This window comes from Epinephelus fuscoguttatus, linkage group LG23, assembly GCF_011397635.1.
Source record: "Epinephelus fuscoguttatus linkage group LG23, E.fuscoguttatus.final_Chr_v1".
Classification (NCBI taxonomy): domain Eukaryota; kingdom Metazoa; phylum Chordata; class Actinopteri; order Perciformes; family Serranidae; genus Epinephelus; species Epinephelus fuscoguttatus.
The window spans coordinates 18,883,034-18,910,778 of NC_064774.1; the positions used below are offsets into that span (position 1 = coordinate 18,883,034).

At 41.4% G+C, this 27,745-nt stretch overlaps 3 protein-coding genes across 4 annotated transcripts in view; all 3 read left to right on the top strand.

The window, feature by feature from the left end:
• hdac8 (histone deacetylase 8) overlaps positions 1–4,642 on the top strand; it is a 38,672-nt gene extending 34,030 nt beyond the window's left edge. For both annotated transcript variants that reach the window (XM_049569321.1, XM_049569323.1), the window contains exon 11: positions 1,324–4,642. In XM_049569321.1, the coding sequence (XP_049425278.1) occupies positions 1,324–1,441 (118 nt within the window). In that variant the 3' untranslated portion in view covers positions 1,442–4,642. The remainder of the gene's footprint in view (positions 1–1,323) is intronic.
• rps4x (ribosomal protein S4 X-linked) overlaps positions 1–27,745 on the top strand; it is a 569,691-nt gene that overhangs the window by 510,590 nt on the left and 31,356 nt on the right. The gene's annotated exons all lie outside the window — the stretch shown is intronic.
• cited1 (Cbp/p300-interacting transactivator, with Glu/Asp-rich carboxy-terminal domain, 1) lies at positions 11,354–25,964 on the top strand. Its single transcript, XM_049569343.1, has 2 exons — positions 11,354–11,653; positions 19,476–25,964. Exon 2 carries the CDS (start codon positions 19,496–19,498, stop codon positions 20,069–20,071), a length of 576 nt encoding a protein of 191 aa, XP_049425300.1. The 5' UTR covers positions 11,354–11,653; positions 19,476–19,495; the 3' UTR covers positions 20,072–25,964.

Genomic DNA, 27,745 nt, shown 5'->3' on the forward strand with positions numbered 1-27,745 from the left:
CCACTGTGCATGATGAGTATTAGACTCCATTTAACAGGGCTGTGGGGGTATGTTGCTCAGGAAAAGGTCAGGAACCTCAAGAGTTCTAAGTAATCCCTGAGTCTGAAGGTTTATCAGGCACCACTCATAGCTTCATACCATGATGACGTAGGGTTTTCCCACTGTGGAAAGTCATCACAGCAACAGTCATCGTTTGTTTTTGTCCTGACAGCTGTGGGGAAAACAGTAGAATGAAAGGTTCAAGTCCTTGGCCACATGACCTGGTGTTTTTTTTTTTTTAGGGAGTCATCTACGTCATGTTACCTCGTTAAAAATCAATCAGTGGGCTGTGTTTTTTTTTTGTGTGTGTGTGTGTGTGTGTGTTTCAGTCTGAATGCAACCGAAAGCCTCACAGACTGGCTTGGTCAGTCAACATGAGCGCGCTTTGTACAGTTCGGTGTTGATATTATAACCTGTGCTTGTACTCTGTGTTATGTAGCTTTAACTTGAACACCAGTGGAGTCCTCCAAGGTACAAATACACAAAGTGAGACGGAGGACAAACACATGGAAGCACTGAGAGCAGTGGAGTTTTTCCTCGATAAAGCTGCTGTTGTTGTTGTCACTGCAGGCAGAACATGACAGGACTCCACTGACAGCTCCACAATGGCCAACAAACAGGACATCCTCCCATACTGCGTCAGGGCAATTACTCATCCAATGAGTGTGTGTGTGTGTGTGTGAGTGAGTGTGAGTGGGTGTGTGTGTTTGTGCAACATGTTTATTTTTCTCAATCAGGCAATTTACCATAACAATAGACAGACAAAGCAGCATTGTTTGCAGTGTAACGTATAAAGTAAACCAGCGACTAGACTTTATAATGCATCTATTGTGTCAAACCACTGTGAGTGTGTGTGTGTGTGTGTGTGTGTGTGTGTGTGTGTGTGGGACATGGAAACCAATCTGTGCCCTCATGCAAATGAACTTGCAGTGTTGCTTAACGCTGTAATTTCCATATCGATTCCCTTTTTGCATGCTTGTGTTTCCTCGGGAGTGACCAGGCTTACCTCGGCCAGATGTTATTTTGCATTTTCACTGGGACAAGTGTGTGTGTGCGCGCGTGTGTGTGTAAATGTGTGTGAATGTGTGTATTTCTGCTTCCATCTTGGTGTCTAATATGTGTGTTTAGCCTTTTTTTTGTATCCCACTTTATGTAATGAATTTGACCCTTTTCCCTTCTTCTCCTCCCTGTTGTGTCTGTGTGTGTGTATTATATGTGTTCCTATATGTGTGTGTTCACCCCCTCCTCACCCCTCTCATTTCGCTCTCTTTCTCTTGTTTACAGGGAATTTAAAGAATGTGGTTTAGGAGTCGGCAGCCTCCTTCTCCTCCTCCACACACACACACACACACACACACACACACCATGTTTCCAAACCAGGTCGATGCTCGGCGGCTTTTAATGAAGACAATATGGAGCAGACCCCTTCAGCCCTGAGGCATGGAGCGAACGAGGGAGCGATGAAGGCAGGAAAAAGGAGAGCGAGAGAGAAGGTTTTGGAAAACATTAGCTGAGTGTTTCCAGGGGAAAACAGTTTAATAAGGGGGGGGGGGGTGATGTGGTTGCTGTACAGTGTCCACTGTTTATAATCCTTTTGTTTTTTGGAAAAGGTATTTGTGTTTGTGTGAATGAGAGTTTGTGGTGAGTTCAGTGTGGGTATGTAAAACAGAATTATTACAAGGGGGGGTTACAGTCAGTGCACACAGAGTTTTTTGGTATCAAGGGATGCGTTTGTGTACGTCCTATCAGTCGGATATTTCAAACTAAATGGAAAAACAGATATATTCAGGTGTCCAGTTTCACGCTCACTGCGGCGCTGCTGTTATTTTACCCCCCTGAGCATGGATAAGCACTAAAACAGACAAAAGGCAAAACAGCGAGGTTCCCCAAACACCTTGTTATACTTGTAAAAACCCCGAGTTTCTCAGCAGGTCCGGAAAGTCCTGAAAAGAATTGAGAAACTTGGAAAGTTTACAAATAAACAGTCAGGAAAAGTTTGGAAAACAGACAGAAGTTGATTTGCTCAGCCACATTGTTTTGACCTCTGGGCAAAAGCTGTAAATTAAACATCTGGACAGAGTTTGTTATTGTCTGTCCGTGGAAAAAAAGAACTTTTTAACTTTCCCTGCATATTTTCCGTTTAAAATTCCAAAGATTTCATGAACTTTAAGAAGCTTTTAGAAGCAGTCCTAAACTGGTCTGGCGTGACTGGAGAAGAACGTGTAAATTAACAAACATGGCTGCTGTTGGAAAATTGACAGAAGCAGGTTTTCTCACAAGGACTCTTAAGTGTTTGGTCACTGAAACATCATGTTTTACTCTGTATGGTGTTAAACAGCCACTTGCACAACATTTTGTGAGTCTCACATAGCCAGACCTATCTCTATGGTGCTGTATTAGCACTAGATAAAGGTCTGGAATTACCAATTATCTTTCTGCGATAGGGTAAAAAAATGCTCTAGCTTGTTTGCATTTTTTTAAACCAATCAGAATAGTGTTGGGCAATGCTATGCCCAGGACAGCGATGGTGCCCTTGCAAAATAGTGTCAGGGGTGAACTGAACATTTGCACGTTGGGATGCGAGCACTGTCAGCAAAAGAAAACACCACAAAAACATGTATGTCACTGATATGATTCAGCTTTCATGTTGAAGAGACGAAGATAATTTGATAATCGATGCCCTCGAGGTGAAGCATGACTACACTTTAGCTCTTGAGGAGCTCGCTGGACCTGTTAAAACCACAGACGAATTGCTGGCTGTACGTGGCTCTAGCAGAACGTTATTACGACGACATCACAAAAGTTTGTGAAATGGATCGGTATATTAGTGAAGTCGCTCTCACTCGCATAGGCTGCTGCCAGAGTTAAAAGATGTGGCAAATCGACTCCAACTGGTCGTGTAAGAAAACGTAACAACATCGTACACGAGAGTCCTGCGAGACTGGGCTTTTCCAAGGTGCGTTCACAAAGTGTTTTATTCTTCCTAGATCTTTGCAACAGTTCACCGATGCAACACAGCAGGCATGCCTTATTGCACAATCCAAATCTAGTTTGAAGTTGCTCGCTCGGAGGTTGTAGTTTCCCATTGCGAAGTGGGTTTGGAAACAGTAACGCGCAGTTAGGGCAAGGAATGGCAGTCTACATCTGATGAGTCGGACTACTACGCAGTTTATCACTAAAAAATTGACTGGAATCCTATGAATCGGCAGGAAAAGCGGGTCTCCAAAAGAAGGAGTCTGCAGTATACACGGTTACTCTTAAAAAATAAGCTACTTGATCTCCACTTCAGTTGCTTTTACAATGTCCTCAAGAACTTTGCACCCACCATGTAAATGTATAATTTGTTGTTTTTCTGTGTTGCATTTTTTTCTGTATGGTTGTCAAAAAATTCTAAAAACATAACTGCAAAGTGCATCTGATTATTCCCACATCTGTAGAAGTTTGGAAAACAGAAACATCTTGTTTAATCCCCCCAGCTGTAGTGTTTCAGATGTGGCACATTAGTCACATCACACAGCTGCACATCAGACCGAACAGTGAATCTGAATCCTCTTAATAAAGCCGAGGTGCACGTGGGAGTTTGACGCAAGTGGAGGCTCGATGTTCGCAGCATCACTGAACTGTTCTTAGAATTTGGGATTGAATTTATAATCCGAAATATTGCATTGATCAGTCCCAGTGTTTAGCGCCAAATTACTTTTTAAAAGTTCATTTTTGACCATAGAAATAGTGGTTTTACAAAAATATATCTATCCACTGTGAGATGTTCAAAAGCTCCAGAAAAGACAAGAAAGGAGACCTTGAGTTTTTTGTCAAACTACTATAACTGTGGTAACTAAAAACATTTCCAGGCATTATAAAACCATTATTAGTTGTTGCTGAAGACTCAAGGTTTCTTTTATGTCATTTCTTTTTATTTTATCTTGCAGATGCTCAAAAATAAGGTTAAACAGCTGCTGACTGAAAGAAAAACACATTTTAAATCTTCAAATCCACTGCAGGTGAACATGAAATCTTATGTAGGAGTATTTTAGGATGAAGTTTATCTATCAGATTGTTTGGGACTTGAGAAGAAAGTAAGTTGTTTTTTTTTTATGTTCATGCATTTGTTTCACAGAATGACTTTTTTAAGAAATCTGTCGGCATGTTTTGATGTACATACCACGAGCAGTTGTCGAAATAAAAGACAGGAGAGCATGTTGTTGTCATGTGTCTGCGCTGCGTGTTTAAGCAGTGATTTATGCAGTGCGGGCTGCTTAATAGAGGCTTTAATGGAGAGCGTTTGAAAGAGGAACCACAAATGTCGAGCAGTTTCCTTTAGAAGTGATGTTCCCCAAATTAATGGCCTGGAAATTCACACCAAATGTAGGAGTCACCAGTCGGAGCTGGCATGTGCTGAACAGAAGTGAATGTGTTGAGTGTGTGTGTGTGTGTGTGTGTGTGTGTGTGTGTGTGTGTGTGTGTGTGTGTGTGAGAGAGAGAGAGAGGATTCCCTGTGATCTTTATGAACACTGCTGCGGTCACTTCGGCGGTTTGAGCCCAACGTAGCCGAAGCAAATGAAACTCATTACACCGTTTACGAGTTCGGAAAAGGAGAGACGATTGAAATTCTATCTCATAAACTGGGAGGAGGAGGAGGGCGAGGGGGAGGGGGGGCGGGGGGGGGTTTACACAGTGATCAGGCAGAGGGGCTGTAAACATGAGAGACGTGAGAGACTTTGTGTGTGTTTATGTAGTTTTCTTTGCTCCACGGAGTCAAATTAGAAAAACTCGGGGGGCCTCGAGAGGATTCAGGGCACCGCTGGAATCCGTGGATTGCCTTTTCACAAAAAACAAAAAAAGATAGTGTTCCTTCGTGACCCTTACGATCTTATTTTAGGGAGGAAACCCTGTCTTCCCGTTGTTTATGGTTTGACATGTGGCCAAGCAAAACTGAGTGCATAATACCAAATAATACCAAAAGCTCTTGGGCTCATGTCTCTAATGTCTTGTTGTCATATTCTAATACCAAAACTTTCCCATGTCATCAGTCTCGCTCAACACTTAAAGCTAATTCATGAGCCACATTATCATGTTTCAGCCCAGCACCGCGAGAATTTCCATCCATATTGGACGATTCTACACCTCCTACGTATTGACTGTCAGAGCAGAGGTAGTGTGTAGCTGCTATACAGTGAGATGGAACTGAAAGGACATGGAAGTGTTTTAGTAGCCTGACCTTAACCACAGTCCATTTGCTATAACCACAGTCCTTCCCTACTTTTAACTGCGAGTGCAGTGCATGTTCAAGACGTGCCTGTTTGGAGCCGGCCAATTGCTCGGCCTCCGGTATCGCTTTCAAGAGAAGTGCTCATCCAAACAACTTCACACTCAGCACTGTGCTTCCTTGGGTTCCGAGCATTGTACCTGCATGACATAGTTGCCTTCCCCTAGCAAATGCTAGAGTATACGCCAACCACACAAGATGTTGACACTACATGCGAGTGGCATCCTCTGGGGAAAATGAAGCCAACGCAGAAGTGCCAAAAAGTTTCTTTAATGGCTACTTGAGGCTGGCTCCAGAAGCCAAGTCAATCTCAATAGTATCGCATGTCTCAAAGCCCAACTTTGCAGCAGAAATAAACATGTTTATAGTCTGGTACAAAAACTGTTTTGGTCTCTATAGCTATTTCCCCCTTAATTGCAACTGTACGGGGGCTGATTTTTTACATACCATAACATACTGGTGGTACTCCCCATGACCCACCCTCTTTTTTATGGTCTCATGTACCCACACAGATCTCTGTTTCCCTGTGCCCAACAAACTATTAACTGACAGCCTCTCACCCTCAAACCCAGCTACAGCAAGTACCTTCTGCCTCAACATTTTAGGAACTAGATGCTAATTACTGTGAAATAAAACAGTAAATGAAAAACATGGGAAGGTTAGGGTAACGTTAGGGGAGGTGCGAGGTTCCTGTGTACTCGGGGCCTAAGCATACTGAGGGCTTTAGCATGTTTGTACTAAACCACGTGAGCAAAACTGAACAAATCAGTTTTTAATAAGTTTACAGTAAACAACAGTAAAAAGATCGTCTTATGTATTTGATTCTAGTTCTTTGATAATGTAGCATAAAAAAACCTCTGCGGTCCGATCTAATTGGTCAGAATTAACCATAAAGCAAAGTTCATCATCGGATGGCTGTTTTGGGAACAACTGGTCCCTGTCAGGATACAGTACATGTTACATAACCTCTGTCCACTCTGAGCTGCTTTTTTCATGGAATCTAAATTACCTAGAGACAAGATTATGGAGACTTTCTGTCATTTTAAAATCCCACATAAACCAGTCGTGTGATGCAACATATTCTGTAAAGGAAAAACTATCTTCCACATTACAGTGAAGACGGAGCTTCCCTGCCAGCATTGAGCTGTAATTTGTTTTTGGCTCAAATTGTCTTCCTCTGGACGCATGCAGATTAATTTTTTTTCCGCTATGAAAATGGAAGGCCGTGTTGGAATCTATGGGGTAAGTTTTTGGATTTAGTTCGGTTCAGTCAGGAGGTGGTGAGCTGTTAAGACTTGTACGGTTGTGTCCAGGGCTAATTTTGTTTTCCTGGGATGCTCCGTCAGTTTCATGAACCTCGATGTAATAACTCAAAAACTTCTTTTTCCTGTCAGTTCATTGAACAAAACGGATTGATCCTAAAGTAGAAACGTCATGAGTGCAGCCAAACAACTGGATTCGTTTAGATCTGCAAGTTCTTATCCACTAGATTTCCCTGTGTACTGGTTTGTATGTGCTGCACCTTTACTGCTCCATGACACAAAAAACTTTTCCAACGACTTTTATGCAAATCAGCGCAGGGCCCCTTCACCGCTCAGCCTGTGCTTTGAATAGAGTGTCATCTGACCCTCTGTTGATTAGTTTAGATAAACCAAAAGCCTTGTTCTTCCTCTTCCTCCGTTTCTCTTTGGTTCCTGTTGGGTAAAGAGTTTGCCAGTTGCACTAAACATTTGCATAAGTCTGTTTAAATTTGGGGTATTTTCCAAAACATATCTGCTTTAGGAGAAAAAAAGAACCTCAAATATTTGGGGAAGTCCTTCAGTCTTTAAAGATTTCATCACTTTTTCATCCAACCTCAGTGAAAAAGTCCAGCTTGTGTCCTGGCAGTCTGACCAACATGCTATAATTTGTCCTGCTAAGATGGAAATCACAAACGGTTTGTTTGATTTGCATAACGTCTCCCCCCGGGGGAACAAAGCAGCGGGGGCCTCCGTCTATACGTCCTCCTCCTCCTCATCAACATGTGAAGTGTCTGCGGTCAATGGCGGAGGGGATTTGCTCGCACAATAAAGACAGATGCCACCTTTTATCTGCTTAACGGAAGAGAGGCCGAGCGCGTGGCACTTGACCACGCCGGCGCATGTTGTTGGCGCGTAATGACGTCCTCCTTTCCACAGACTATTGACATGAATGGTGAATGGGCTTGTTCTTTTTTTAGCAGGACATGGGGGTGGGGGGATAGAGGAGGGGTTTTTTTGGGGGGGAGGATGAATTGATGGAGGTTCCCCAACGACACTATGGGTGATTTTTCTTTTTGCTCCAAACAGCCTTTTGTTTGTCCCTTATGAATTAAATAGACCCAGAGGAGAGGAGAATCTGGTTTTCAGCAGATCTGGTGTTGAGTTTGAGCTACTTTAGTGACAAACTTTTAAACATTTAAACAGTCCGACGGGCCTATCCTGTGACCACAGACAGTCAGTGATCACCTCTGGGACCTGCTGTTTAAAGAGAGTAGATTTAAAATGCTGCTTTTGCCTCTAATGATCCTGGAACAGGGTGGAGTGGTGTTAAAGATGGTTAAAAATAACATTAATTTGATTGATTGTCAAGAGGAAATTGATTTGTTGCAACACAACAGAACACAGATGTGAGTTTGAAATCAATATGTCAGCAAACAAAAGCATATAAATAAAAAAGTTTGTGTGATTATTGAGTTTTTGCTTTGTGTTTTATCTGTCATATAAATAAATACCTTTAATACTGTATATTTTGTGTATACTGTCACTGGCCACTTTATTAGGTACACCTTGCTAGTACCAGGTGGGACTCCTTTTGCCTTCAGAACTGCCTTAATTCTTGGTGTCATAGATTCAACAAGGTGCTGGAAACATTCCTCAGAGATTCTGGTCCACATTGACATGATAGCATCACACAGTTGCTGCAGATTTGTCAGCTGCACATCCATGATGTGAATCTCCCGTTCCACCACATCCCAAAGGTGCGCTATTTGCTTGAGATCTGGTGACTGTGGAGGCCATTGGAGTACAGTGAACTCATTGTCATGTTCAAGAAACCAGTTGGAGATGATTTGAGCTTTGTGACATGGAGCGTTATCCTGCTGGAAGTAGCCATCAGAAGATGGGTACACTGTGGTCATAAAGGGATGGACACAGTCAGCAACAATACTCAGGTAGGCTGTGGTGTTTAAACCATGCTCAGTTGGTACTAAGGGGCCCAAAGTGTGCCAAGAAAATCTCCCCCACACCATTACACCACCACCAGCAGCCTGAACCGTTGATACAAGGCAGGATGGATCCATGCTTTCATGTTGTTTACACCAAATTCTGACCCTGCCATCTGAATGTGGCAGCAGAAATCCAGACTCATCAGACCAGGCAACGTTTTTCCAATCTTCTATTGTCCAGTTTTGGTGAGCCTGTGTGAACTGTAGCCTCAGTTTCCTGTTGTTAGCTGACAGGAGTGGCACCTGGTGTGGTCTTCTGCTGCTGTAGCCCATCTGCTTCAAGGTTGGACGTGTTGTTGGTTCAGAGATGGTCTTCTGCAGACCTTGGTTGTAACCAGTGGTTATTTGAGTTACTGTTGCCTTTCTGTCATCTTGAACCAGTCTGGCCATTCTCCTCTGACCTCACTCACTGGATATTTTCTCTTGTTTGGACCATCCTCTGTAAACCCTAGAGATGGTTGTGTGTGAAATCCCAGTAGATCAGCAGTTTCTGAAATACTCAGACCAGCCCGTCTGGTACCAACAACCATGCCACGTTCAAAGTCATTGGCTGATTAGCTATTTGCGTTAACAAGCAGTTGAACAGGTGTACATGTATAAGTCAGCAATATATAGCGGAAGTCAGTGATATTGATGTTCATCTGGGTTTTTACTTGGGTGTCACTCTGTATGTAAACTGTGGTAAACAACTATTTATGAGATACCAAACCACGCAACATTATTTCTCATGTTCTAACCAGGACCCAACCTGACATAATAAATCATTAATTACATATTCATCAGTGTCTCTAATCACACAAGGACAACTCCACAACAGGAACATGTAGTTATGCAAATCATTCACAGACCAGCAGCCCCTCTCTGTCTCTCTCAGGGTGAGTGACAGACAAAGACGGAGTGGTCTGAAATGGTCCATTTGATTCCTGCTTCATAGTGAGCAGCAACATCTGCCCTGCAGAGCGGCAGCAGCCAAACTCTGGAGGCTGGATTCACGGAGCGGGATAAACTGTTTTAACACGTCGCAGAAGGAAAAAGCTCAGGTGTAAATAATAAAGTTATTGATGGCTGAATTCCATTTAGCTGCTTCAGTGTCAGGGTGCCTGTACTGAGCATGCTGGCTCTCTGTCACGCTGTCATGGCTTACTGGGACTCAAATAGAGTGGAGACATCTTGGGTGTTAACTTATTAGTAACACCTGTGCTTTTCCTGCTATGACAAAGCTTTGGAAAAGCATTGTTCAAATAAGCAACACACAACTTTCTCCAACAAGTTGCTTGACCTTGAACAACACCATATATAAGTCCACACACCAGCTCAGTCTTGACCAGTTATGACATGTCCAAATTCCCTTCAGGACTGTAAAATGAAGCCAACACGGAGGTGCCAAAAACTGAGGCTGGCTCCAGAATGAGTCAGTCCCCACAGATGTTAAAATACCTCACTTATAGCAGAAATAAACATGTTTACAGCCTGGTACAAAAAACAATTTTGTGACGACTCTGTGGGGGATGAATTCTTGTTTAACTCACCCGTTTACATTTTATTGAGGCTTAAAGTTAAACACTCACACAAACATTCACAAATGTGGGGTTTTCCATGTTGTGTTTTGTGAATGTTAATGTGTTTTGAAATGTTTTAGTGTTTTGTAAAATGTTGTTGTGTTTTGCAAAATGTGGTTGTTACGTAAAGTGTTGTGTTTTGTAAGTGTTGTTGTTTTCTGAAATGCTGTGGTGTTTTTTGAAATGTTGCTGTGTCTTATGAAATGTTGTTGTGCTTTATAAAATGCTGTTGTGTTTTGTGAAATGTACTTTTTAAAAAATGTTGTTGTATTTTGTAAAATGTTGTTTTTTAAATGTTGTGTTTCGCAAGGTGCTGTTGTGTTTTTTGAAATGTTGTTGTCTTATGAAATGTTGTGTTTTAAAAAATGTTGTGTTTTGTGAAATGTTGTTTCTTCTTCTTTTTTTTTTTAAAAAAAAAATGTTGTGTTAAATGTTGTTTTCCGAAATGTTGTTGTGTTTTGTGAAATGTTGTATTTTCTTTAAGTTTTGTCTTGTAAAATGTTGTTTTCTGAAATGCTGTGTTTTGTTAAATGTTGCTGTGTTTTATAAAATGTTGTGTTTCTGAGATGTGTTGTGTTTTGTGAAATGTTGTTGTTTTTTTTTCTTTTTTTTTTTTTTTTTTTAAAAAAGTTGTTGTGTTTGGTAAAATGTTGTTTTCCAAAATGTTGTTGTGTTTTGTGAAATGTTGTTTCTTTTTTCTTTTTTTTAAAGGTTGTTGTGTTTGGTAAAATGTTGTTTTCTGAAATGCTGTGTTTTGTGAAATGTTGCTGTCTTATGAAATGTTGTTGTATTTTGTTAAATGTTGCTGTGTTTTATAAAATGTTGTGTTTTTGAGATGTGTTATGTTTTGTAAAATGTTGTTTTTTAAATGTTGTGTTTCATAAGGTGCTGTTGTGTTTTGTGAAATGTTGTGTTATTTTTAAATGTTGTGTTTTTTCAATGTTGTTTGTGTTAAGTGTTTTGTGTTTTGACCTCCAGGGCCACCGTACTTTTCAGTTTTCTTTTATAAAAGTAACTAAAAGCAGCTAAGATCATTGAATAGAGTTGTGAGTCGTTATACTGTATATGAAATGTTTATAAATTCTACTTTATTCATAAGTTGAGTCACTGTCATCGGTTTCTCTATTTAACTCCTTCCACTGTGTTCAGTCTCAGCCAATAAGATTCATCCATCCGAATCCTTTGGAAATCCAGTTCCTTGTTTTGGGATGGCAGCATGCCCGAACACACACACACACACACACACACACACACACACACACACACAGACGCACACACATATACATACACATGCCGGGCTGGTCAGTGAGAAGAGAGCGAGACACTAAATGCTCTTTATTCAGTCTCGAGCGCATCTCGGAGCTGACAGACCTGCAGAGTGTGTGCGGACAGTCAGTCAGTCAGTCAGTCACTGAGCGCTGAGAGCTCCAGCTTAACTTCACTCCACTGGCTGTTTCCTGCGCTGCAGACACTGTGGACTCTCCGGACTCTATAACCTGCTACTTTTATTTGACTTTTCTGAGCTGCACCGGGCTTTTCACACAGGTTGGTTCATTTCTGTCATTTCATCTGCTCTGGTTTCTGGAGTGAGTTTGTGCTGTAAATCTGTCCGGTCAAAGTTTTTTTCCTCTCACAAGTGTTTACATAACATTTTAAATGAGGTCAAGCGCTTTTCTGCCTGGAGCTGAGGGTTCCGCTGCAGAAGCTGGTGTGAAACTTAGATTTTCTCTTGGGTTTGAGCTTGTAAACTCAGATTAACTCGGGTTTCATGCCTCTTTATACCCACCTGATATTATCTGTACAGTGGAAATAAATGGCGTCATTGCATAAGCCATAAAACTGTCTAAAAAGATTGTTTAATTGAAAAAAGTTTGCACATTCATGCGGTTTTTGTTTATTTTAAGTGTGTTTGCACCTTTAAATCAATGGGAATGTGACACAAGCGTATTTATTGGAGTTTGTAAAAGTAATTTTTCCAACTTTCTCACGATAAAACACACAAAAACTTTTATTTTTTTTTCCTTAAATTGTCTGCTCATTAACCGCCTTCAGTATGGAGCTGGAGGCAATTAAAGCAAGTGGTGAATGCGTCACGCTGGGACAGCATATGGTGACGTTTCAATTGGCTCGTCACGGTTTAATTGTGTAATTGAAACCTCTGTTGTTGGTGGTGTGTGTGTGTGTGTGTGTGTGTGTGTGCTGCTTGTATTGACAAATTGCAAAAACATTCCTTTAATAGTTTTAATTTTTAATATAAAGCTTATGTCCTATAGGCACACAAAGTATATTGTCAAATAGGCTACAATGACTGTGATGATATTGTCATTTACACTTAAAGTGTGTCTGCAGTGATGACCCAACAATCTAAAAGCAAGGTACATTAGATGTCCAGTTTGACTTACAGGGACTTTTCAGTCCATGTTGGCTGGAAAGCTGAAGTGATAAAGATCCCAGATAGGAACTAGTGTAAGTTCATAAAAACCCACATTGTACTTGTATATCCTCCGTAGTAGTGTCTATTATGGGCTGTGGCTGTTGGTTTCAACACTGGTTAAACTGTTGATTGTATATTGATTAAATGTCAGGAGATATTGAAGGTAATTTCTCCAAACAGTCCGTAAAGGAACTGACACCAGAGGATGTTTAGCATTTTTGCCCCATAGATGACTTCTACAATCCATCAGTGATCTGACTAATTAATCAATTGACAAATTTGATCTTGCTTCACCTAAAAGTATCCCTGTGAGGGGTAAATATGAGTTTGAAGTCAGTGGTTCCCAACTGGTCCTGCCATGAGGTCCAGATTTCCCCTTAGTCATTAGCTCAAGGTCCACACAGTTTAATATAGTCGGCATCATACTTGCATTTAGCCATGTCGTCAAGCTAGTTTGCTGTCTCTGTCAAGTAGCTGTCCGTTATTTACTAGCTCTACAGCAGGAAACAGCACTTCAAAATGAAAGCTTCTGCCATAAATTCACTTTACTTCAAAATAAAGTGGGTTATTTACAAACTTGGCACGTTTGCGAGTCACTTATGGTCCATTCAGAATGGACCCGTGACCCACCCGTTGGGAACCACTGTTTTAAGTGATCCTATTGCACTTAATAGCACTTTTTAACAGCTCTATTAAACTTTTCATTCACTGTAGTGTTCCTATAATATGTAGTGATTGACTGATTACTCAACTATATTGATAATAAATCACTGCTGTCATTTTACAGGCCAATAATGCCTGTAAATACTTGTATTATAATAAGAACATTTGCTGCTTTTCTCCATTTTATATCACCGTACAGTTCTTACTATTGTCTTTAGATTATCTGATAATAATCATCAGCTGCAGCCCTAACATATTAAAAAGTTACACACTTGGTGACTAGGTATGGCTACTAATCTGGCAGGGGAGACCGTCAGACTTTCACTGCTTAATTAAAATAAATGCAGACCAGTCCTCGGCCAAGACGGCAGCCTAGACTGCTAATGAAATCGTTTACAGGGAAACTGAGCCAGGGCCGATTTCACAAACTCATAAAAATTGGTGGAAGAACACAATGAGTCAGGTCAGCTGTGAACAGGAAAAAACATTGGCACTCCTCCAGCGGTTTCACACAGCATCCTTCCTCCACTCCACTGAGCCTGCGAGGACGTTTTTTGACTCCATTCCATCTTCATTTCAGACCAAAACAGTATTCTGGGTGTTTGTTATTATGAGACACGAGCCAAAAAGCTGTTATGTGTATATGAGTAAAAAACATCTCACTTTTTTGATTCCCCTAGGCATTTTCATGTCTCTCGAGTGCCTATAAATGTCAAAATGACTCATTGAAAACTTGGACATGAACAACTAGATTTTGTTGGGGACAAACACGGAATAAAAACAAAGGGACTCGTTTGTGTAGAAAAGCTGACATGAGCATTTAGATTTTCCTAGAAAGATGAACACCAAGTCAATCAGAGAGGTTTCTAAGTTCAGGATATGTGGTTTTGTAATCATGACATTTGCTCTAAAAGACTTAAAATCCCTCCGACCACAAAGTATAAACACACGATGATACCTTTTCAAACTGCTGTTGGAGAGCCAATAGAAGTAGCAGCTCACATACCAACATGACTGAATCATTTGAAAAATATGAACATGTTTTTCCACAAAAACCCTTCATACCATCGCACTAAAGAAGCCAAAGTCCTCAAGTAATAAATGTTGCCTAAATACAAGCAGCTATTCAAGAAGGTTTACTGACCACAACTGTCTTAAATTGGCCAAATTGTGATTTAAATCAGAACCATTACCAAAAAAAAGGCACTTGGAGTCAATACCAAGCCATAATTGCTTCTTAGGAAAAGCTAATTATGCAGCAAAAGTGGTTTGAGATGTTTATGTGGATGTTTTAGTTGGTTTTTTAACACAACTTTATTTTGTGATTATGGGTCACCATTGTAATCCACTGTAACTGTTGTGAATCTAAGCTGCTATCTTCCACAGTCTAATACACCTTGGGGTTTTGTGGCCACAGCTTTTCTTGGTCTGGTTTGACCATTAGCTTTTTGTGGCTAACGTTAGCACACTTTAGGTGAATAATTCTGAGTCATTTCATTTCCTACTTCTGTGATTCTGCCCCACTTGTAACCGTACATTTTAGCATTTAGTGTCCACATCCAACTCCACACTTTCTTACAGGCAAATTGGATCCATCTCAAAGTCAGGGTGGAAAAATCCTCTCCATCAAGGCATTATATTGTAAAATAGGCGGATTTTTCACTCCCAGTTGTTACTTGATAGACCTTTTAAAATGTTTTAAAATGAGCAATCTGTACAGCTGGGTTGTTCTCATTCACGTGTTGAGTAGAGTGGTGCAGGAATGAGTCCTTAAACCTGAAAATGAGTTAGCATGTTAGCACTCCTGGTTCCCTTGTCTTGAAGTCAATGGGTTTTTGAACAGGTTTTTGGTTAGATGCCTGAAATAAGGTCTGTAGTGACACAAGCTTAAGACATGTTCACATTTTGTTCATAAAATTACGTCACTTGTGAATTTTGAAGCTTTTTCGTGTCTTAAAAAAGGCGGTTGCTAGCAAGTGGCTAAATGAAACTACAGTACATCATCATGCCGAACACGGCTTCACAGCCTACTTATGGTGGTGATCTTGGAGGTCATGTGGCCATGGCTTTTTACTTTTGGCAGCTGCATTTACGCTTCAAAAATCATAAAAGTCTGTGAAGATTATCTTGCTGAACAAGCCACTTTATTTTTTGCAGTAACCCGAAATCCAACGGAAAAATCCCATCGGCTTTTTGTCGAGGGAGCCAAGGTGAAGTTAACGTCAGTGTTGGCCTTCGTCATCCCTGCAGCACTCTGTTGTGGCCATTTTTCTGTAGCTATTTGTCACAGATGTTGACAGAATCTGTATCTTGTGATATAGGCAGATTTTCACCAATAAAATGTGTGTGTTTATATTTAATTTTTAGGACTCAAAATCCTTAAAATCTGCAGTTGTGTTCTCACCAGCGCCCTGAGGAAAGAATGTGTGCAGTTTTTATTTGTTTGTGTCTCCTGGACTCAATGTGCTGGAAAGCTGTTGAGCAGAGGCACCATGTGCAGGCTGGCCCTGACAGTAATCAGTCAATGAATAATGAACACACACACACGCACGCACACACACAGACCTGCCATTGACAGCTGTTTGGTATCTTTGTGTGTGTATTAACTCTATCAGTGGAGTGCAGCTGCATGGCTGCCTGTAGCAATTATGTTCTCGCTAAATAAGACCCAGTGCTGGGAGGAGGGGCTGTGTGTGTGTGTGTGTGTGTGTGTGTGTGTGTTAGTGAGACAGAGAGAGAGAGAGAGAGAGAGAGAGAGAGAGAGCACGTATTATTAAGCGATTAACTTACTCAAAGGATAGCCGCATGATGTGTGTGTGTGTGTGTGTGTGTGTTACGGCACACATGCTGTTTGAACTGTATGTAATATAAACCAGCTCAGGGACTTTAACATGAGCCTCTAGGAGTCTTTTTGCAGGAGGGTTTGAGTCACACACACACTTTTTTTTTTTTTTTACCTCCACACACATCTCATTGACATTTTCTCAGTGTGTCAGGCTTTGCGCAACACACACTTTGCTCCATTCACACACAGTCGGACATATGCTCTGTTCTCAGGGCCCATATGTATTTATCCTGTCATGTGACCCAGTCGCGCTTTGAGATCCTCAAAGGCTCTGTTGTGTCGTGAGCTCCATTCACACACACGCACACATACACACATATTAAGACCTATAAACACTCACTAACCTCGTCAGTACCCACAGGCTGTCTCCCCGCAGCTTTTTCATGGTTAATTTGCTGCTCAATAGGTCAAGAGGAAAAGCAGACATCAAGTGAATACACACACAAAATCAGTCTGAGACACAGCAAGTCATGCAGCCGTGCAGTCACAAGGGTCGGCTCGTAGCGTATTTCCCAGACAATCGGGGCTGCGCTGATTTAAGGAGTCATAAGAACACGAGTAAAGCCACTCTTAAAGACATACTTCACTCTCAAAATAATCACTTGTATATCAGTTCCTCACCCCATGTTACGTTAAGTTTGTGAAGAAAACTTTGATTATCTTGCATGCCTTCATAGTAAACGATGAATCCAAAAATGGCAAACAGTCTTAATGAATTGAAGTCATAGGGGGTCCACTTTAACACCAGCAAAACTATATTAAAACATCCATACAAAACACTTCCACTTTAACAGCCTAGTGCAGGCATGTTTAGAGTCTGGTCTGGGCCAATTGTGGCCTGTGGACCAATTTTAAAGTTATACTTTATTAATCCCCGAGAGGAAATTCAAATTTTTTCACTCTGTGGTCATACACACACAGGCCCAAAATAAACACATATGTACAAACAGGACCTATACATGTATTAAATGAAGAGATGTCAGAGTGAGGGGGCTGCCTTGGACAAGCACCCCAAGCAGTTGGGGGTTCAGTGCCTTGCCCAGGAGGTGAACTGGCACCTCTTCAGCTACAGTCTACACTCCATACTTGGTCCAGGGACTTGAACTAGTGACCCTCCGGTTCCCAAGCCAAGTCCCTGTGGGTAGAGCTACTGCGGCCTGTGGCTTGTTCAAAATACTTGTATGAGATTCTTTTTTTAATAACTCACATGATGTGAGTAGCAGCTGGCCCCCATTTTCACATTTTCTAATATGGCCCCCATTCAAAAATGTTTGGACACCCCTGGTCAGGCATTTGGATGAGTTGCACACTTCGGCAACTCTATGAATACATGAGCACAGTTCAAATGCATGCACTCGCGCAGGCAGCACACAACACTATTTTGATGTAGTTTTGCTGTTGTTAAAGATGTCCCTCTGTACTTCAGTTCATCACAAATGTTTGCCGTTTTTGGATTCTTCGTTCCCTTCATACAAAGTGTTCCTTATGAATTCAAAGTAACACTGGGGAAGTGATTTATATACAAATACAAATGGTCCTCTTGTGGATGAATTGCCTGTCAGCTGTTGCCTCATATTTAACAGACAGATACATAAGTGGTATTAATCCTCTCATCTCACTCATTTTTTGCTGTACATAAAGTGCAGTGCTTTCCTTTCAGCTGACACTTATTTTGGTACCATCCTGTTTGTTGTCGTCTGTCAAATGCTTGAAAAATGTTTTGATTAATCAAATCTTGACAATACAATGTAACCCAGCAACCAGCTGCATATCAGCAGGAAAGTCCCTGCTGCCAAACAACAGAGATATTAAGCAAATACGACAGTCCACTGACTCTGCTACCATAGTGTCAAGACCACATACTCCTTATGCATCTCCTGCATCAGTGATGTTGCCATAACGACTGGTTGCAGAATAGAAACGTGCACATGTGCAAACAGGTGCAAGAAAAGAAAGAGCAGGTTCATGAATTGATTCACACCTGCGTGTGGTGTTTCCAGCTGGAGCTGGAGCTGCTCTCAAAACCGGCAGCACTTAAAACTGATAAAGAGCAACTCCAGTTTGAAATGTCTCATAGAAATGCTAATGAATTCAGACACATGGTGAACAGGTTCAGTTTTGTTCAGCAGGATGTCAGCTACCTAAAAAATGTTCAAAAGTGTGTTCATAAGACAGATAGTGAAGTCAGAGCAAAAGCAGCCCAAATTTGCTAACCTTTCATCTGGGTCTTGCTAACGTATGTTTACAGCCTTTTTAAGAAGATAACTATTCTGTTTCATGTGCTCAGTGTCCAAAAGAACATTTTGAAAAATGTGGGTATTCACTTTCTTGCTGAGTGTTAGTTGAGAAGTTCAATCCCACTCTCATGTTTGGTCATTACAAATAAAGCTATAGCTTGCTCAGCTAAGCACAAAAACAGAAAGCAGAAGGAAACAGCTAGCCTGGCGTTTTTTGTTCTGATTAAACAAAAGAGATAAAATGTAAATTAATTAGTGAGCTTTAGGAGTGCTAGTTAGTTGATTTATTTATTTATTTTCTACCTTGGACAGAGCCAGGCTAGCTGTTTACCCCTGCATTCAGTCTTTCTGCGAAACTAAGCTAAGCTAAGCTAAGCTAACTAGTTTAGCTTAGCCTATCTAGCTTCATATTTAGCCCGTAGACATAAGAGTAGTGTTGATCTTCTCATCTAAATTTGGGCTAAAAAGCAAGTACACTTCCAAAAATGTCAAACTATTCTTTTAGATGAATAAGTTCACCATCCAAACACTGATTATAGCCCACATTTAAGTTTCCAGTGGGCTACTGGTGCATGCTATCGTTTCCAGTTGCCCAATTCCTAGTTTTCAGCATGCTTCTAGTTTAAACTGTGATGTGTGAAGATATTCTTTGTAGGTATGATAGACTCAGATACATATGAGGGCAGACCATGCTATAATAAAGAACAGTATAGGTGAGGATTTAGCGTCGATTTACCTCCGATGCTAGCGAGCTATCTCTGAAGGCCTTCACACACCAGGATTTTTTTGTGAGATAATTTGGCATGTCAATGTATTTTTTTTTAACTGTTTTGTCATTAGTACGCTCACACAGAATAAGTGGCAAAAAAGCGACATTATTATTATTTTTTTCAGAATTAAGTAGATTTTTTCTGAATCCTGAATAAGGCATCAACCGATCAAGTTGTGCAAAACAGAAGCCATATTACGTCACATCAACGGCAGACCTGTTCAACTTTTGCTAATTTGAATAGTTTTGGTGTGAAGTATTTGCAGGCAAGTATTTTGCCTTTTCTTGCCGTTTATTCGTCACTGTCCCATTGTGTAAAGGCCTTTACAGTGAAGTGTTATTTAGCCAACAAGTATATTGCATCCTCCTCATGTTCCAGTTTGATGGCATTGCATAACATCTCCCTCTTCTTTTTGTAGGCTCTGGTGTTTTCCTGGTGATGACCTCATTGCTGTTTCCTGGCAACGCCCACGCTGCGATGAAGGACCTGTCTTCCTCCTCCTCTCCTCTCAGCTCCCTGCTCCACTACCCGTCCTCCAAAACCTCCGTTGTGCCGTTCTCCCCGTCCGCCGGCGCTGCCTCCTCGCCCGGGTCATCGCTAACATCAGCTCCGCTCTCCAAACCTCAGCCCTTCTGCCTCCAGACAGGGCCGCACCTCATCGCCAGCATGCAGCTGCAGAAGCTCAACTCGCACTACCAGAACCTCGCCGGTGCTTCTGCCGGACACCCAGCACCTGGTGGCACTCAAAGGGGCTTTGGTGCTTCTCCTCTGGGCACGGGAAACCAGCTCCTGGGGCCGACTGGAGGCCTTGCTGGAGGTGGGATGGGTGTGGGGATCAGCATGGGGAACCAAAGCTCCGGTGCAGGTGGAATTATTGACTTTGACCCCGTGGACGAGGAGGTTCTCATGTCACTGGTGGTGGAGCTCGGTTTGGACCGAGCCAATGAGCTGCCCGAGCTTTGGCTGGGTCAGAACGAGTTTGACTTTATGTCAGATGTGCCGGCCGGATGCTGACCTACGGGAAGAAGAACTATCAAGATGCAGCGGAATTGACAGACAAAGAGAGAGAAAACTTTCTCTCCTCTGTTTTGTTGTTCTTTCCTCCCTTTCTTGGTTGATAAAATGAGGAAACTGAAGAGACGCTGAGTGCTAAAGAGAAAGATATTAGAGGCATACTCTTGTTTCTATTTTACTCTCATATTCCATGTGCAGAGAGATGGATAAAAGAAAAAGTCAGCTTGCTTTTTTGTTGTTGTTTTTTAATGCATAAAGAGAGCAAAGTGTTTTATGTTCCGTTCGATCAGTACATTTTTCTTTTCTAGGATGAAACTGGTGGTTGAAACCAACCTAATGGGATTAAGAACTTTTATTTTTCCTTTCATTAAAAGCATGAGCAGAACAGAAACAAGGACTCTTTCTGCCATCCCTCCATCATGCTGGCTTATTGAAAACAAGGTGATTGACGTGTGATGGGAGACGTTTCTAACCTTCTAACAAAGCAGTAAAACGATCAACACACCTGTTAGACTTTCTCAGTGCTCTTTTCTCCCGATCAACGTAAGGAAAATTAAAATGGGAATCATGACGTTATGGGAGATTTGTAAAGGATGACAAACACTATGTTTCCTGTTTTCTTTTGGACAATATTAGACTCTGGTCTCATGGGAAAGAGACTCCTGTCTCTTGGCTTCACAAAGAAAGTGATTGTCTGAAACTGGTTATCTCAATGTACTTTTCTTTCTGTCCTTTTTTTCTTTGAATTAAGTTCAACCAGTCGTATTCACGGAACATGTTATTTAAGACAGTGGCTGATATCCATCAGGACTTTTGGACAAGGAGCGCTTCTGTAACGCGTCTGTAACCGGTTCTACTTTTCTGAGCATAATGAATTAGATCAAGGGATGTGGAATCTTTCGGAGCATGGGACCTGAATGGAGTAAATTGTTTCTTGCTCTGGAGCGCAGCCTCATTAAAATGATTGAGGCCTTTTGGTGGTCATGTGAGTCGCCACTACATGTACGTGTTTTGTTTTCTGGCCTACAGTGTAAGAAACTCTGACCCCGGCGGTGTCAATGATCCTGAATAGCACTTCCTCCTACATGGAGGATACAAGGTCTGTGTGGACACAACCCGAATGGCAAGAACAAATACATTCATGTGCCCTTTGCTTTCTTTGTTTTTGCTGTTTCACCACTTTGATGTTTGTGTCAAAACCGTTTGTTCAGCTCCAACAGACCTTATTATTAACAAGCGTCTCTGTCCCTGATAAGGAAGCATTGTCTGTTTAGTCATCAGGCTCAGAGGCTGCTGTTTGCACACTTTGCGGGGCAGCCTTTGAGCTGAACATGCTCTGTGGTCCAGACTGGTCTCACTCCAACTTATCAGATACTGAGGCTTGGTCAGTGGCCCCTGGCAGCAGATACAGAGGCACCCTTGGTGGTGGTATGACATGCGCCGGGCAGAAGCAGTTTATAAGGAGCAAGAAAGTCCACATAGGTTGAGTGGGAGGTGAGGTGGATGGGTCAAACAAACTTGGGACTTTGAGCTGCTTGTGTCCCGTGTGAAACCAAAAGTCAGTCGAGTTATTTTAATAACAATGTAGTGTGCTAGTATGTGTAGCATTCCCCGTAAGTGACGTCACATTATATATGTATGACATACGTTATGTGATGTTACATTACATACAGTAACAACTTATTTCAAGCCAAACCATTATGTTTTCTTCTAAACCTAACCAAATACTTCTGTTGCCTAAATCTACAAAGGTAAACCTAAAAGGGGAAGTGTGTTTTAACTATGTTGTAAGATTATTTTGTAAAACACTATGCATTTATCAAGCAGAAACTGAACATTTCCTGTGAAAACGCAAGTGTAAATTGACACGCTGTTCTCAAACACCCAAAACGGACGCTGGAGAGGCACCTAGCATCATTTTTTAACATGTAGGGCTCCTGACCAAACGTTGGTATTTGATGAGCTGGGAGGGGAACATGTTGGCCGTGCAGGCTTCGGGAAGGTTGGAGTTGGACCAAAGTAAACTAAACTTTTCATAAGCTACTACAGCTTATGGCAAGTGTGGCACATTTTATTATCATTAACTACCAGCTTCTTACTGATTCACTGCCTCTTCAAGACAGAGACAATATGGAAAACATCTTCATGAGCTAGCTGTGTGCCCTCTGGCAGCCATATTGGAGGTCCTCGTGCTCTTTGGCTTAAGTTCAACAGTTATTTGTTCAACTTCTCCAACTGACCACAATCAGAAGAGTTGTTTTGTAGCCAACAGTCACTATCTGTTAGACATTTGACTTTGGTTAGGCCTACTTGTAGAGAGTTAGCATTAGCTATGGGTAGCATCCTGGAAAAACTAGTAGTAGAGTATTACTTTTTTTTTTTTTTTTTTTTTTTTGATTTTTCAAAATTCAGTTTACCTGCTCTCCTTTTTTCCTCCTTATGCCTGGCCCTAATACTCTTTCGTACAATACTAACTGAAGGTCCACTTACAGCTTTTTCCAGAGCTCTCAACTGTGTCATTTAAATAAACTTTTAAGCTAACGCGGACGAATAGTTCTAAAAGTGTTCTATTTACGGGTGTCATGATATAGGTATTGACGATAACAGTGATATTTAAAAATCAAGTCCTGATATCATTTTAATGATACATAATACATGATATGATATATATGATAAAATATATTGTATACGTATTCCAGCACCTTATGTCCTCGCGTTGTCTTCCTCCCCATACGCCATCTGGTTGCCTTTTCACTACCTATTAAGTGTAATTGCTCTCTTGTACGATTTTGTACAGATATAGTTACAGACTCTCTCCCCACCTCCTTACACTCATATTCTGAGTTTAACTCATTTGCCAAAAACAAATTTAAAGATAAATCTGACTGATTTTGAACACATTTTCCCCAAAAAATGTTCTATAGCTATCACGATATTATTTTTTATCGTTAACTCTTTAGGATTTGAGGACATTAGGGGCATAGCCCAGACCTCTTACAGGGGGTCCGGGGATCTTCTCCTGCTCTTTTATACACTCTGATACTTGATATACATTTAAAGTAGAAAACCTGTTTATTTTTATAAATTAGAAAATGGACGGAGGGCCACCTGGCGCCCTATCTGGCCCACAGGCTGTAAGTTGAGTATCACTGTTTTATATCATAAGCGCTACTGAGCTCACGTAACAAATCCATCTCAGTGACAACTGAGCAAACTCCCATCTTCTCCTGAAGACCATTTGACACTGTTGAGGCTCAGGGTAAAAAACATCATTAAGTGGACCCTTGGGTGGGATTGTTTTGAATAAGTGTTTTACATGTGATATATTGTTTTGACATAAAAGTTACATGTGGAACAATGAAACGAGATAAATGTGATAAAGTCACACCAATTTTTATTTTTATAAGGGAATTAACAATCCCCAAAATCGGTCAATATTTTCGAAACCATCTTCTTGTTGCCCGGCTGATACACCCCAATGTTACATTTCTTATTAGCATACCCTCTGTTGGATCTCCATGATGCTGCCAGATGCTCTTTAACTTTACAGAGTCAATTCTTCATCTACCAGGTGTTGTTTCTTGCTGCTGCAGACTTTAATGGTTAAAAAAAATCCCCAGGGTTTAAACTGACACCCCTCCACCCCCTTGCCCACCTATAGGAACTGTACTGTGCTGTTTTCCCCGCTGTAGATGGATGCAAGTTAGCACGGGGGCTCTGACCTATATATCTGTTGTGGTAAGAAGAGACGGGGGCTTGAACTGTGCGGTGGGAACAAAGGCCTTTCACCTCAGCCTGGTGTGTCTGTCATCTGGCCATTGTGGCTCTCCTCCTGGACCACACACACATGAAATAACACACCTGTACATATGCGTACATGCACACAACTCACTGAAACCAAACTATGTGCGGGAGTACAAAGACACAGAAATAAACCACATGCACACACAGGAGCATGGGGATGGTGTTACAGCAGGGAAACGGGAGTAGCAGCCATGAAACAGGCACTTGTTCAGTTACACACGGACTTCACAGGGTATTGGGGTTGTTGGTGTGTGTGTGTGTGTGTGTGTGTGAAAAGAGATAGTGATGTTAGGGGAAACTATGAGCAGTGGGTAATCCGTCCACATGAAGACCACTGGTGGAGGAAAAAACACGCAGGGCAGTGTTAATTTATTTAGATATAGAAGGATCAGCTTACACACACTCAGCTCCTCAGCACAATTTTCCCTGCACACATACACACGCTGCCTAATACCAGTTTTTGATGTCGATTAGGGTCTCAGTTACAGCCAGTGGACTTCCTTTTCTTTCTTTAATGAAACACGAGAAGCGGTGATTAATGAAAACCCGATGATGGACTAATTTGACAGAGGGATTTGCAGGATATTTCTCTCGTAACAACCACTTTATTGAAAGATGTAAAGATACTTCACAACGAAATCCAAAAGACAGACACGCTGATTCTCCTCTTCCTCTGTCTCGTCGCCTAAGTGGGTCAAAATAACATTCTTGAAATGGAAGAGTCTTGTGTTTGTTTCCATCTGCTTGACGAAGTCCTTTTGTGTGTGTGTGTGTGTGTGTTGTGCTGTGGTCCGGCCTTGATCCCAGCTGAGTGAATGTTATTTTTGCTGTGTGAAGCAGAGGGACGTCCCGCCCCCTCTTCTCCTCCCCTGAGAAGTTGCCTGGTTGAGATGTTTGAATCGTCTGAGGGCTTTCATTTCCTCTTCTCCATGATGCCATCATATTGCAGATTAACCCCGGCAGAGACCTTTTGAACCACAATATACCTCATAGCTGTTTGGTGTCTAATGATTCGTCACTACGGTTTCAGTTTGCTTGGATACCACATGGGTTTACGTTAGCAACTAATTACTGCAAAATCATCACACTATTTGAAATTGGACCTTTATCTAATGGACAACACTGTCTGGCTCAAATGCTAACCTTACTACAGATCTTGTTTTGTTCAATACCATACGTTCATAGACTGACTTCTTTCTTCGGTTAATCCATAGGCTTCAATGTGCTCCAGTACTCCCATCATGCAGAATCATAGTCTTGTTTTCTTCGAGTACTAATGCAGTTGTGCGATGGGACTGTTTGATTGGTTGATGGAAAATTAATTACCAACACATTTCATAGATAAATTATTTTTGTTTCAAGAAAAAAAAGCCTCTCAAATGATTGCGGGGCAGACTATTTCTTGGCTCAAAGCAGTTGCCAGGTAACCAGCGGTGACTTCAGGAAGTTTCTGCTCCTGCTTTCACAATTAATGAATTGAAAAGACTTCATTATCCAGATTGACAGTAGTTTTTGGATGCTGAGATTTTTCCTGAGCTCTGTTTTAAACCTCCACCGCCCCAAACAACAAATGAAATGGATTTACAGTTTCCATGTGACAGTCAGTGATTTGCTGCACGCTGGGCCGTTGCCTCTGGGCCTCAGGGTCATGAAAAATGTTCACATCAAGGCCTGTGAAAACCTTGGACATAAGCAGTGATATATCTGCTAAAAGGCGGCTGTTACAAGGTTCCCTCTCCACGGTAATGAAAATGTTCAGCCACTGATCTGCTGCCAGGTCTGCTTGTGTGTGAAACTGAAGTAGACTTTGCACTGATTTACTCCTTTTATTCATCATATTTTACTTTTAAACCTGTAAAGTCTTCAGTTTTTTTTGATTGTTTCACATGCAGTTACTTTCCTTGATTTGTTTTTTCTAATGATGAAATGAATATTATTCAAAGATGATTTTTAAAGCACTTTTGCTCACCGGCTCTCACTTGTACATCTATATGAATATGTAAATGACTGAGATCATATTAAAAAAAAATTGCTTGTATTTTTGTTACAGCTCTGAGTTTTGGTGGAGAAATAAAGAAAGTGAAAACGACGTTGGAGTGAATGTTTGACATTAACACAGCAGACACTACAGCATATGAGGTTGCATGAAATGATTGCTCAATGTTTGAAAATTTTAACCATATCTACAGATACATGTGGCATGTATAGAATATAGAACAATATATATTTACCGGTAAAGGTCAAGCATACATTAGAATAATTGTGTGTGTTTATAAACGAAGATAAATAATAGATGATAGATATTTTATAAGCAGTTGGCCTGTTAACATTATTGTACAAGGCTTCCATCTGCTGGCCAATCGTGGTAAGTGCACAAGTTGACAACATAGAGTTACTATTAAAGACCCTCTGTTTGTTCCAATACCCATTCTACCATGCTATTTAGCATGCTAGAAAAAGATTTAGTATGTCTCAATACATAGTTTGTGAAATACAGTAGGGACATGCCAGTAGGTTTTTACGGGATGAACTAGGAATTGAATTAAGTTCTTTTAACTTGAGCTGAATGTGTCTGAGATTGGTCACGGGAGATTAGTTGGGGATTTATGAAGTAGCACAGGATATAGAAAGACCAAGATGTTGCCGCGGATGGCCGCCTCGGGACTTCGCTCTCTCCCAGCACAGTGTCTACTGTGGACACCTTCAGGTTTCTTGGTACCACAATCTCTTGGGACTTCAAGTGGACCTCCCACATAGACTGGCTGTACTTCCTGCGACAGCTCGGGAAGCTCAACCTGCCCCAGGAACTGCTGATCATGTTCTACACAGCCATAATCCAGTCTGTTCTCTGCACATCCATCACCGTCTGGTTTGGATCTGCCACCAAACTGGACAGGATCAGACTGAAAAGGACAATCAGGTGTGCAGAGAGGATTACTGGGACCGATCCTCCCTCCATCCAGGACCTTTACCGGTCAAGGGTCAGGAAACGGGCGGGAAACATCACTGTTATGTCATTTCTGGTACATTGAGAGCAAGTCTAGTGGAGTCAAATTCCTTGTATGTACACACGTACTTGGCAAATGAAGCTGATTCTGATAAAGAATGTCAACTTTTAAACCACAGCAGTTCATAAAAGATGGGCAGAAACAAGATGCACATAAGTTGTGTCATCTACTCAGGTGCAGGTAGTTCGACAACCTCTCCAACCCACTGGGCGATTAAGTCGAAGAGGATAAGTCAGAAGCAGAAGGCTGAGAGACGGAGGTCACACAACTTAAAATATGCACAACGGTTCAACTGTTGGGGATACAGGACTTTAGTCAACTTGTTCGTAAAGCATAGCGCTTGCCCAACGAGGAGTTCAAACCTTTGACCTCTTTATCCCCAGAGCAGGGGACTTACTCACTGTGCCACCAGCAAGACATGGCTTATCATGCTCCTTCTGACAACACATGTATTCTATTGTCTCTGCTGTGTTAATGCAGCAATACTCCAGCTGTGGTCTCATGTCGACATCTGAAGGTGTATAGTGAACTACAGGTGGATGGAACATAACTTATTTCAGCTCAGTATTTCTTAATAACTTTATTTAACAGCATCGGTTTGAAAGTCAGAATGTTAAGTCTGAATTTCAGAACACTGCCATAACATACATTTGACATAAAAGCAGTCAGGGTGTCTCTTTTTCTGCCTCTGCATAATATTTGGCGTGCTCCTCTTTCAGCAGCACCCTGCACTGTGGACACTGTCTGCACCAACACACAACTAACAGGCCGCATAGAAACATTTAAGCATGCACATACATGACCACTGATCCACATCAAAGCATCTGGGTAAAGCTATGGTGCACTCCGGTACAGTATGTGG